Source organism: Sinocyclocheilus rhinocerous, unplaced genomic scaffold, assembly GCF_001515625.1.
Source record: "Sinocyclocheilus rhinocerous isolate Xijiao unplaced genomic scaffold, SAMN03320098_v1.1 scaffold3, whole genome shotgun sequence".
NCBI classification, from domain to species: domain Eukaryota; kingdom Metazoa; phylum Chordata; class Actinopteri; order Cypriniformes; family Cyprinidae; genus Sinocyclocheilus; species Sinocyclocheilus rhinocerous.
In genome coordinates this window covers 148,423-161,912 of record NW_015658759.1, presented here as the reverse complement: position 1 = coordinate 161,912, position 13,490 = coordinate 148,423, and the positions used below count along the sequence as shown (strand labels likewise).

Below are 13,490 nucleotides of genomic sequence, written 5' to 3'. Positions count from 1 at the left end.
TAGATAGAGAGAGAGAGTGAGAGAGAGCGATAGAGAGAGACAGACACACATATTCTTTTATGAGTTTCAATCAATTTTGCATCTGAAGAATTATTTTCTATTCAACTAACAACCCTAAAAGGAACAAAAACATGGTTATTCAAACTTTTTGACAATAAATTAAAAATAATTATGTGCTTGAAACATTAAACATAATCTGCAATTCTGAATAAAATGAATCTCCTCATTTTCTGGTGAAAGAATTTTGAAAGTCTGGGAAACACAAAACTCACAAACAGCATATGAAACAGACACACAAATATAAATATAATACACTTGATTATAAAGTGTTTTAGCGTCAAAACAGAAACCCTGTAATAAATGTGTGGTGTGTCTGTCGCTATTGGATCAAACTATAAACCTTTTCCCACCAAAAATGGTGACAGGGCCAGTGCCTGACCCATGATTTCACTGAGCCAAACAATGACGTAACTGACAATGTTTCTACATAACCTGCCAACAAATAAACATGCTGTTTTTCTTCTATGAGTTTTAAGGACACATTTTAGCACACAAAGTACAGATATAAAAAATAAATAAAATTCATTGAAGTTTTTGTCACATCTGCCGTTTTGGGAGGAGATAGTACTGTTAAATACAATGGGTGCCATCTAGTTTTGTTAAACCAGCCATTACTCCACCCCTGAACCACTTTTCTGCAGTGAAAACGCACAATGGTTCCAGACTAGAAACCGGCTTTGGCACCAAACTGTTGAAAAGGCATTAGAGAAGATTGAGATTGATTGCACTGAAGTGTTGCAGTCTTGATCTAATGTTAGAAGCTGACAGTTAAGGGATTGACTATGTTTGCTATGTTTAAAAACAGCAAATATTTAATTTCTCATTTAACACTGAACAAATGTTTTTGCTTTTTAACATTTAGGAACCCACGTAAATGTGTTGTCAAATTTTTGAAGAGTTGAAAGCTACACAAACTCAAAACAAGGAAGACATTCAATGACTTTGACAGATTCCCAAGAGAATTTTCAGGACAACGAGTCATATTTTGACAAATAAGAGGGTAAAAAGTCTGTGTCTCTCATTATCTTTCCTCCTCCTAAGACAGAAATGGAGAAGAATTTCAAAGCAGTTCTTTGATTCTTTGGGGATCAAATCATAACATAACTAAAGCACTGCTCTATTGCACTCGTCTAACATTGGAGGAAAAAACAACACTAGAAAAAGAGAATGGGATATCACTCATTTATCTTCAAGTGCCCATACTTAAAAAAAATCCAATGGCAATTATATTCAGAAAAAAAGAGAACAATTAAACATATTTTCTAAACTCAGTGCACATAATGGTTAATGTGATCAAATTTCAGTCATTTTGTGACTATGGCATATTTAATATTGTGGCCCACTAATTGCTCATTACAGTGTTTGCCACACAAATTACTACAACTTGCTCTCCACTGTAGACACTTCAGTTCCTTCAGACATTCTTGACTGACATTTAAGTCCATTAGTTTAAATGCTACAGAGTCCTTTTTAGGTCTGAGTGCCTGCCTAAACACTGTATATTATTGTAGACATGGGCTAGTATGTAACTGTACTAGTATGTAATGATTAAACAAACAGATGAAATCACTGGATTATAAAAATCAATCATATTTAATATTTTGTAACGCTAAACCAGTAATAGAATCAGAAGTCCTCTCTAGCAGTCAAACATCTTTGGCTACATTCACAGAATGTGAAAAAGAGCAAATTATTTCCTTAGCACATGAATAATGTGTATTATTAAATTACCCCAACACACCTAGATGCACACAAACGTGAGTAAATGCTTACACTCACACAGCAATAATAACAGCAGAACGCAGACGCACTGAAGCTTTACTGCGGCTCTAATTAAACAGCCTGAGGAAAGTACTGATCAAATAACAAAAACTTAAATCCAATTATTGCACTGTGTGCGCATGTGTGTGTCTATAAGGGATTACTGAACATTTCTCCAACCCACAAAGAAAGAGCATTAATTAAGATAGACAAATTACATTTGCAGGTACACCATTATAAGAGCATGCGGTTTCAAACTAAATATGCATCTTGCATCAGATAGATTGCATTAATACCACTTGGTTCATCATATAGAATGTCCAAAATAAGGTCAATGGTCTTCTCATATGCATTAAAAGAAGGATGATTACCATTTTAAATCAAGTGGATGCACAATAATGTGCAAACTGTATGGCGAAAAGCGAAACTATTGTGCACTGCACAGTTTTAAAACATAATGAACGGTCGAAAGTGTAATTCCAACTAATCTCCAAGAAAATCTGATGATTCTCAATAGTTTTGATACCACAGTAAAACGTAATATACTAAAATATTTACAATAAGGTTCAATTATTTAACATTAGTTCATGCATTAGATAACACAAGTACCAAGCGAATACAATGATCTATACTACTACAGAATTTATTAGTTTTTGTTAGTTAATTTCTGAAAATTCACGTTGTATAAATCAACACTAGTTGATGTATCATGAACAAACAATATTATATTTATGAATTAACATTAACCTAGATTAATTAAAAGAAAATAATTAAATAACTGAACCTTTTTGCAAAACATTACCTTTATGTTTGCTCACCAATGGATCCTCTGCAGTGAATGCGTGCCGTCAGAATGAACAGCTGATCAAAACATCACAGTAATACTTCTATAATAATTCTTTTTAAGCAGGAAGCTGCACAGATCAAGCTCCATGTACAAATGACAACAACCCAAAACAGTTTTAAATGAATAAGTTGGTGGTGGATTTAGGTGTGAGAGGACAACACTTTCATTGGAGAGTTATTGTGGATTATGGACTGGTATTTTGGGCAGAAGCAACAACTTAAAGCTAAAATAATGGATTATTTTCTTACAAACATGCAAGACGTTAATTGATGGACTGGAATCATGTGGATTATTTGTAGGTTGCTGTGATGCTTTCATCAGCTGTTTGAACTCTTATTCTGATGGCACCCATTCACTGCAAAGGATCCACTGGTAAGCAAGTGATGTAATGCTAACTGTCTCCAAATCGGTCCTGCTGAAGAAAAAAAAAAAAAAAACTCACCTACATCTTGGATGGCCTGAGGGTGAGTAAATTTTTAGCCACTTTTCATTTTTGGGTGAACTATTCTTTTAACTAAGTAAAAAAAAAAATGTAGTGTAAAATTTTGAAGTAAACATTGCTTCAAGATTTAAGAAATCACTGAAGCAAACAGTCAGTAATATAAAATAAAAAGCCATTTATATATGTAACAATAAACAAAAGTGCACTATGAAGTAGTGTTGCTTTCGTCAACGAAAATTATGACTAAATATCGTCGTCAACGAACCTTTATCACGTGACGAAAACGAGACGAGACGCAACGTAAATGCTGGTCATGTGACGATGACTATAATTAAATGTATAATGCAATATTGTTGACGAATAAAAACGAGACTAAATGCGGTTTACAAAATAAAAACTATGCTAAAATGTCTCTTCATTTTCGTTGACCAAAACGAGACGAACGAAATGTTATAAAATGTTATTATTATTATTTTGCAGTATTTCGGTTTCCTGTGTCTCACTAAAATGCTCAGACTTTTAGCTGACTGAAACTTGACTAGACTAAAAAGAGTATGAACGTGACTAAAACTAATAAAAACTAAAATGACAGCTTCACACAAAGACTAGACTAAAACTAAAATTAAAACAGGCCGCCAAAAACAACACTACTATGAAGTAAAGAACGTGCACAAGGGTGTATTTCAAGGCATTATGAAAACATTCATTTGATTTACTCTCATATACTATGCAATCTGTCTGCAAGTTCAAAGTGTTACCTGAACTTGGCTCATCTATAAAAAATAAAAAATAAAAAAAAACTCTCCAATCTTACTTAATCAACTGAGAGTATACAGTGAAGTCACATCTCAGGGGCTGACACCAAGCGGCAACCTCCCGCTCTCTCTAGTGAAGCCAACAAGGCAGTGACTTAAACTGTAATTCATCAACTGGCCGCTAGAGGCTGGCTGCAAAAGGGAGTCAATCCCATAGACTCCCCATGTTAAAATGCCCAACTTTACAGCAGAAAAACACGTTTACAGCCTGGTTCAAAAAATTATTTTGGTCTATATAGCTAATTTTGCCCTTCATGACAACTGTGAGGGGGATGAATTTTTTTATAACTCATCCATTTAAATTATATTAAGCCTTAAAGTTCTGCATAATTAAGGGCGTGGCCACTTGAGTGACGGGTGGAAGCTAGGTGAGCGTGGCTTCAGCAACCTGCTCCTGCCTCTTTGCCCATTTTCGATTATCCGGGAGTGACGCGCTGCTTTTGAGCTTCAAAAACGCTCTTCGGAAATCTACGGGTGACGTCACGGACACTACGTCCATGTTTTTATACAGTCTATGGCTGACACTCAACATACTAGCGTACTTGTTACCAGAAGAAGTGTACTCATGGCAATTTCCTTGATTGAGTTATTCTAGGTCATTGTTTTTCTCTACTTCCTGCTGTTAAAAGTAAAAATGCCATATTCCTATATTGTAGGAACACCGTCATCCGCACCCACCTCACCAAATGCAGTTACTGACTGAAGAGGATGTGATGACCTGTGGAGACACAGATGCACCTGAGGCTGGAGGAGCTGCTGAGCTGGTTCAGATGAGGTTAAATACAAAAGCAGTTCTTCAGATGCCTGACCTCGGCCTTGGGGTTTAAAGTCCCTCTTTTGATTTTCACGCTTCTCAGTATTGTGAGACAAACAACAAACCACCAACTGTGGTACGAAGCTTCAGGCTCTTCTAACCAACGCATCTTTCTTTTATGAAAACCCCTATAGTAAATCGTCAAGGCAGCGCTTCAAAGTCATTCAAAATCCCATTGATGTTAATGTCATTGTTTTATAATTGAACAAAAAAGCCTTTGAGTGCTGGTATGTTTTATCTGTAACATCTGCTCGGCTTAGACAGAACCCTAAAATAATCAAGTGACCATAAAATCAACACATTCAAACTAACTGTAAAACTACAACAAAGATACACTCAAGTCTGAAGTTTACTGTGTGTACTTTCCTAGTTTCCTTCTGTACTTTCAACTGTTCTTCAAGTTTGTAAGTTTGTTTGTAAGTACTTATCCCATGCACGTCATAATGTAATCAGGGTATCTTCCGATCATTCGTCTGTTAATTTAATATTGAAATCTGAAAAATGAAAAAAACGGCACATTTTTCGTTTTTAATTTGTTCAAACAAAACGAAAAATCAAGAATTTGGCTTCATTTTTTGTTTTTACATTCAGGGATAGAAAACGAATAAGCAACTTGAATATGTGGGTGGGAATGAAATGCCCCTCTCCGCTGATTGGACAACCAAACATTTAATAGTCCTAAAAAAACATAACAAGAGTCCTTCGCTTCTATGGATTCTTAATGTGCTTATTTCTACTACATATTATCTCTTTCTCTTCATCAAACAGCCAGATTAACAAATTAACAACATTAATATTATGTTGTAATGTTTGGTTGCCCAATCAGCGGAGAGGGGCGTTTCATTCCCGCCCACATGTAGAGATCGAATATTCAAGTTGCTTATTCGTTTTCTATCCCTGAACGTAAAAACGAAAAATGAAGCCGGATTCTTGATTTTTCGTTTTGTTTGAACAACTGAAAAACTAAATATGTGCCGTTTTTCATTTTTCAGATTTCAATATTAAATTAAAAAAACGAATGATCGGAAGATACCGATTCAATGTGTCCATGTAAACACATTTCTCTATTGGTTATGTAGTTTCAAACGCGTTTGCATATGAATTTACCTTAAACAGTAAGGAATCCTCCATATGCTCAGCGTACACCGAAGTGAGCCGGTACTGGTTCTCCACGGTGATGTCGATCTGGTACCCGGTAAGTACGTAACAAGCAGTACGGAACTCTTGAATCTTCTTCTGGAACACTTCCTTCAAGCGCTGGTTCTTCAGTTCTGCACTCTCCATCTGCTTACGCAAGTCTGAAGAACACATATGTTACATTTAGTCAACCAGAAGAACATTCAAATAATATGAATAATATGATCTGAACAAGAGCAGCAAATTAACATGTAATCGAACACATGCGATTACAATATGTAACGGAAAATAATTAGTTTAGACTATTCGTACAAATACCTAATTTTAAGAGTCTTTAATTGAAAGAAAAGCCCAACAGTCCAACTTCATCTAAAAGAAAGAGTTCTATCATCCTTTATTCATTTGTGCACTATACACCATGCCTTTTGAAATCAGCTTTGGGCGAGAAACAGACTAAAAATTTAAGTCGCTATTAAATGATAATCTTCCTCTTCAGTGAGCTGAACTCAAAGTGGATTAGTTTGCTTCATGAATAAATGATTCAGACTGTTTTTCGCAAATGGCCCAATTGAATCATTGAAAAGATTCAACTCAAAAGATGGATTTGTTCATTAATCAGACACTGATACTTTTCTCAACAACCAAAATGCTGGTTCTCCAGTAATTGCATGAAAAAGTGTGATTCAGGGAATATCTAAAAGTTTTTAAATGACATGAAAGTGAGTAAATGATAAACATTTTCATTTTTGAGTAATAGAACCAGACAATGTTGGTTTAGACAAAACATAAAAAGGACAAAAAGCAAAAACATCAAACCTCTCAAATTCACAGATCAAAAGGTGAATCTCATGGCAAACAATATTTTGTTCTGTAAAAGTCATTTGGACACTTTTAGCTCCAACTTTTAGTTTCATACATCCAAAGATTATTACCATTTACAGCAGTATATCAACTTCATCAAAACGCACTTCCAATCTACCAATATAATAACTTTAATAGCTGATTCTGTCAAATCAAATTACAGTCCAGTAAACAAAAAAGAAAAAGGAAAAAAGGCACCAATCCCATCAAGGTCTTATCACAGTATTCATTTGAATATTTAATTACAGAACAATGCAAAGTTGCTCCTTTAAATTAGGCAAAAAGCCAACTTTGTCTTATAGCTTCAATATAAGGTTTCTGTACAGAGGCCTCAAGAGCAGTTTAAATTCCCTCATGGGGCTTCATGAAAATTTGATTACAAACAATAAAAGTTCTGCAGGAAAGAGAGATAAGTGTTCTGCTACTGTCTACTGTAATTGCACACTAGAACAATGCAGTTAAACTGCAAAGGTTTAATTTATCACATAAATCAATGCATTGATGTGGTGCATACTAGAAGAGACGGCCTTTTGTTCAGTTGTCCTTTTCCTTTAACCATTCATCAGGATCACTTTTAATTATATATGTTAATGTCTCCCTTTTTTAAAATGGTTATCACTTGTTTGTTTTCCATATATAGAGCAGGATAGAAATTACATGCTAAACTCTCAACACAATCACCTTTAAAATGAGCTGCAATTAAAAAGTGCTGTATGTGGCCCTCATCTACATCTGTACACTTACAATTACCATGTCAGGAACTTTACTGAAGGTGTATGAATGGTGTTGAGATGATGCCCTGTCAGGAGTTTTTCCTGAGGAGGTCAGGTTCATTTGTGCTTCACAGACGTACTTTATGATTTTAATCTCATTCGAATTGAATAGTGTTTTTCCTCATATAACCTTGGTAAAAATGGAGCAATTTTTTTTTAATCTAACCCAGGGGGATTATTAAGAAATTTAGTCTGGATAGGGATATTTATAACAGGATGTTTTATTAACATTTGAAAACCACAAAGTGAAAACCACAAATCCATTGTCTTTATTTTACACAGCATAATTTATTATTTTATTGTCCTATATTTTTTTCTAAATAAATGCCACTGGTCTGATATTTTGCTGTGCAATGCAAAGACATTCATACATTTTTATGTGTGGCTTAAGTGTCCAAATACTTTTTGGGGCAACTGCATATCCTATGTTTAAAATATTAGAGGTGGCATAACCAATCCTGTTGCCTGAAGCTAGTACAGTACACAGAGAGAAAATATGGATACACAATCTTCTCAGTAATGAGCACACATTAAACACTTTTCTTTTCCAGTTTCCGTTACTTGAATCGTTTCTAATTTCTTTAAAAAATATACATCAATAAATAAATTACAAGCAAATTACAAGCAAAAATAAAAATAAATAAAAATAGTTTTAAGTGCTGCGTTTGCATACAAACCCAAAAAGCTGTTTATGTACTTGTAAGAACTTGTTCTTAGCATTAGTAAAGACAACTAAGCCACAAAAAAAATAAAAATAAATAATAATAATAATAATTTTGAACTAGATTTGTGCAAACACATGAACTTATAATCAAACAGTTGAAATGGGAGGAAAATGAGGTCATAAAATGAAGGAGGAACAGTGTATAGCAAAAAAAGATAAAGAAAAACAGCAGCAGCAGCCAATTTAAAAGCATACCTCAGGGTGTTTGTTTACTCATGGGTCTGAGTCCTAATTAGACTCTTGCCTCCTTCGGAACTCATTCAAACTGATAGCCAAAAAAAAAAAAAAAACGGGGAGAGCGGGAGGGAGAAAGAGAAAGAGAGACAGCATGACGCAAATAAATTAGTTCCAAAGAAATGTGGATCATCAGCACACTCCACTCTAGTCCAATTAAACATTTAGCCCTGGATATATTTATAAATAAAATGTCTAAATCACTGTAAGCACAGGGTGTGGAATTAGGAAGAACCTTTTTCCACAATCCTTGTGTTGTCATATCCAACTCCACAGGTGGTAATCCAGATTGCTATCAATCTTGTCAACTGGATAAGCCACATCAACTTGTCAAAATGACAAATTCCTCCAAGTTGTATTTAATTCAGATGAGGACCCAAATATAAACTCACATTTGAAATTTATCTAGGCATAAACATTTGGTTGTTGGTGAACTACATCCCAATCATTACATTCCAAATGGACGTATACCTAAATTTAAATGATTTAAAGGGGTCATATTATGCGATTTCAATTTTTCGTTTCTCTTTGGAGTGTCACAAGCTCTTGGTGCATAAAGAAGATCTGTAAAGTTGCAAAGACTAAAGTCTCAAATCCAAAGAGATATTCTTTATAAAAGTTAAGAGTCAGCCACACCTACCTAAAACGGCTCGTTCTAACACGCCCCCACATGTCTACGTCACTATCTGGGAAGATTTGCATAACGCCGCCCAAATGTTCACGCAAAGAAAGAAGGCGTAACTTTTATTCTCGCTGTAGTATTGTTGCCGCCGCCGCCATGTCATGAAGGCGCTGTGTGCTTCGTTGTGAAAGCGAAACTATTTTGTTTGGCCTTCCAAAAGGATCTTATTAGCAGCATCATATGACCCCTTTAAACTCTTGGCTGGAATAGTCCTTTATTTAAACTATTTTAAGTAGCTTTTAAAGGCATAGTTAACCCAAAAATGACAATTCTGTCATTAATTACTCACCCTCATGTCGTTCACAAGAGTACCAAGACGCATGCTTGTTTTCGAGCAGAGGAACGCTCACGCATGCGTCTTGGTACCGTCATGAATGGCGGCGGGGACTGACACAGAAGAGAAGAACTGTTGAATAAAGTCATTTTTATTTTCTTTGAGCACAAAAAGTATTCTCGTAGCTTCATAAAATTATGGTCGAACCACTGATGTCACATGGACTATTTTAACAATGTCCTTACTACCTTTCTGGGCCTTGAAGGTGGTCTTAATTTGTGTTCCGAAGATGAGCGAAGGTCTTACGGGTTTGAAACGACATGAGGGTGAGTAATTAATGACAGAATTTAAATTTTTGGGTGAACTATCCCTTTAAGTATATGGCTACAGAAATTAAAGCCTGAACTCAATGTGAACATTTATCAGTTTACTCTAAACAATGTTATTAAATGCACACTTTTTGTGCTGTTGTTCCCAACTTGTTCTAATACTCTTTAAAGGGATAGTTAACCCAAAAATAAAAATCTTGTAATAATTTACTAACCCTTATGTTTTTCCAAACTTATATGAATTTCTTTCTTCTTATGAACACAAAACATGATGATGATTTATCAGAAACCCGAGGCAGGGCTGTTTATATGAACTGGACATTAAATATCAACAATGCCATGTATTGGCGGTTTCTCTACCCTACTGTTAAAACTCCTGCTTTGTGTAAAAAGGTATTTACCCAGTATTTCTTGTGAAGGTGGGATGATGAGGGTAGTGTCGTCTGTTGTCACCCCACCACCTGCCTCAATTTTCCGGATTCGGTCCCTCAAGAGTTGACACTCCAACCTCAGCTGTTCCACCTCATCAGCGTGCTGCTGCTTTGCGATGCTGGTGGGGTTCATTTGCAGGTGGATCACCTTTGTCTTTACAGGGTCATAGTCTCCCTAATACAAAAAGTTAAGAGAGTCAGAAAAACAAGTAAAGGTTTTATCAGCTCCAAAAAGACAAAACACTTATTAGAGCTTTAGGACAAAAAGGCGGCAAGAGAGTAAGAAAACATTTTACTAAAACTGAGCTTGCATTTTTAAAAACATTTTTGAAACTTTTGATTTAATTATTCCAAAGAAGAAAAAAAGGCAGACAATACACTTCAGTGTAAATCTAATTACCATTCCAATTCACTTTTACCATTAAAAGCGAAAAAGACAAAATGAAAGTAGTATGTTGTTTTCTATAATCCTTTTAAGACATCCAATCTGAAAATCAGTGCTTTTAAATTGTATTTTGCTTTCATAAGCATCCAAATTCATTTTTTGTAAATAAAGTCAAAAAAAAAAAAAAAAAAAAAAAAAAACATTCTCTCAAAACAATGACAGTGAAAATTTCATTTACAAAAACAACAACAACAAAAAAACAATAATAATATGTCTCTCACCTAATAAGTTTAGGTGAGAGACATTACTAAAGTGGGTCCAATAGCTCATTCGTTGAGCCATTACATACACTGTTGAACTACTACAAAACATCATGAAAATCAAGTCCAATTTTGTCTGAAGACTCTCACCCAGCAAAAATAAATTTATCCGAATTACCCTCCAAACAAAAGGCCCAAAGAAGTGATAGCTCATCCCTGTCTAAAACAAAAGGCTTTATCTTCTGGAACGATTCTTCATTTGGGTGTAAAACTTCAGGGGTTTAAAAGCCTTCTGGTGAATTAAGGGCCACATCAAAGACTATTGCCTTGATCTGAACATCTCATTACTGAGCAAATAACACCACCCTGAGCTGAAGACACAGAGGTAGAGAAGAGGAAGACAGACTGAGGGGTAAGGAGGAGAAGACATAACTGCAGAACAGAAGGTGATGAAAGAACAGAAACAAGCAGAATTACTAAAAATGAAAATTTAAACTTCTGTTAAAGTGTTACACAATAACTTGGGGAAGAAGGGTAACACGAACAAACTCAAACATGCCAAAATAATCTGTACTCCAGGACAAACTACAAATTAAAAAAAAAACAATAATAATAAATATAGAGACACTTTACATTGTTTTAATCTGTTAATATTTATATTAATATATAAGTTCAATTTATGGACTTTTTTGATTGGCATCAAAGATTGCAAAATTTCAATACTACTGGTATCAACTACTGAAATGCTGGTATTGTGACAACCCTAAATGTATGCACATCTGGCAAGTCCATGCGTACATCCCTCTAACCTTTAAGATAAATGTAATACAGCCTGAATCATGAATGAATCATCGACAACAATAAGAAAAAGACACGAAAAACAGTAAAGGTTAGTCCTTGGGCCAAAAATAAACCCTCTTCAAACTGATAAGTGTTGAGTGGGTGGCATTATTAACTGCCTGTGAAGTCACTTATTTTTACTGTGACACTTGAAGCGTCATAGATAATGGATAGAGAAGAGGTCTATAAATATTAGAGCCAAAGTCTAAGCACATTAAGAAGACTGAGTGATTGAGAGAGCAGGACGAATGAGTGACGCAGCTCTTGAATTCCAGACTTTTCCGTTTGTTTTGGACTGGCACCAGTGTTGAGGTCTAATGGAGCATGTCTGACTGCATTTCAGCCCACTGATTGCATTGAGTCAGGACGTGAAAAGGAAGGATAAATGGATGGGAGGCCACTGATAAATATAGCAGCACCACAAAAAAAATGACAGAAAAATGACGTGGCCTTACATTTACCCATTACGTCACTGATTATAAAGCTTATATAATAATAGACTAAAACTAAACCTTTACCCTATCCACCTTATTCTTCCTGTAAGAGTGGGCACGGCCATTTGTAATTTTTATGCAGTGTTTCCCCTGCCATTATTTTAGGGGGGCGGCCCGCCCCCCCAACGGCACCCCCCGCCCCCCTTGAAGGTCAAGTTAATATTTAATTATATTTTCTCTATAGCGCCAGATCACAACAGAAGTCATTTAAAGTGACCTTTCCTATAGAACAGGTATATACCTTGTTCTTTTATTAAGCAAACTAAATAGTCTTATGTTATTTATCTTATTTACACGACCGCATGTGGAAAAAAAATGAATCTCAAGTGGTAGTGACAACAAACAAACAAGAATAGGAACACTTATAAAACTAAAACACAACTTATATAATTGTCAAACATATCTACACCCCAGTATTGTGTGCATCATCAATGCCTGAGCTGGAATATGAGTTCAGCTCTGTGCTGGTCTAATTCCTGGATGTGTATGTAGTTTGTCTTCTCAGCAGGGTGCTGGCTAATCAAACGTTAGCTCTTATGTTTTTACCAGCCCCTTTGTTAGGTGTTTATGATCAAAACAGTTTTGCTGTGCGTTTTGAAGTGCCTTGTTTTATCTGTACACTGTCTGTGATTGTGTTTATGCTCATCAACAGGCTCGAAAGCACATTCTGGAAATCCACACCAGGGACTGGAGCCCCAAGCTTGCTGAACCCTTCATAGATGAGCTAGCTGAGAAATGTGTCGGTAAGATGGATGCAAAAGAGATGCTTTTCTAGCTTCAGCTCTATATCTCAACCCAACTAGTCGCAGCATTAACACGTTTTGGGTTTCAAGTCATTTCTTTCTTCACTGATAGTGAAATGCTGCACAAAGTGACAAAATCACAGGCAATCTTGTTTAATCTATATTCAAAGTCAGTGAGCTCGTACTACTTGATTTCTCTGGACCATAAAGTGTTTTGATGTCAGATATTTGGAAGATGAAACATAAAGAAACAAATGGAAATCTCATAATCAAAGATCATTTACCATGTTTTACACAGGTGTCAACATTTGTTCAACAGATTTTATTATTAATGTAGAAACTTTGACTCCCTGAAGCATTTTATTTGCTTTAAATGTACCTTCTTGGTTATTGTTTGTAACCTGAAGTCCAAAATCAAATAGCAGTTTGTTTTCCCAAATATAAAATTAGTTAACTGGAACACAGTGTTAATATTTTACTGTAGACAAGGCTATTCTGTCAACTTAGAGTGTACTTCCAGTGTAATTCTTCCAGTTCAAGGGGGCCCGCCCCCCTTGAAGGTCAAGTTAATATTTAATTATATT

General features: G+C 35.4%; 1 protein-coding gene across 2 annotated transcripts in view; it reads right to left on the bottom strand.

The window, feature by feature from the left end:
- The window catches only part of LOC107722950 (mitotic spindle assembly checkpoint protein MAD1-like), a 99,645-nt gene that overhangs the window by 37,819 nt on the left and 48,336 nt on the right, over window positions 1–13,490 (bottom strand). For both annotated transcript variants that reach the window (XM_016531449.1, XM_016531448.1), the window contains exons 16-17: window positions 10,155–10,359; window positions 5,847–6,037 (exon numbers count right to left, since the gene is read on the bottom strand). In XM_016531449.1, coding sequence (XP_016386935.1) covers window positions 5,847–6,037; window positions 10,155–10,359 — 396 coding nt within the window. The remainder of the gene's footprint in view (window positions 1–5,846; window positions 6,038–10,154; window positions 10,360–13,490) is intronic.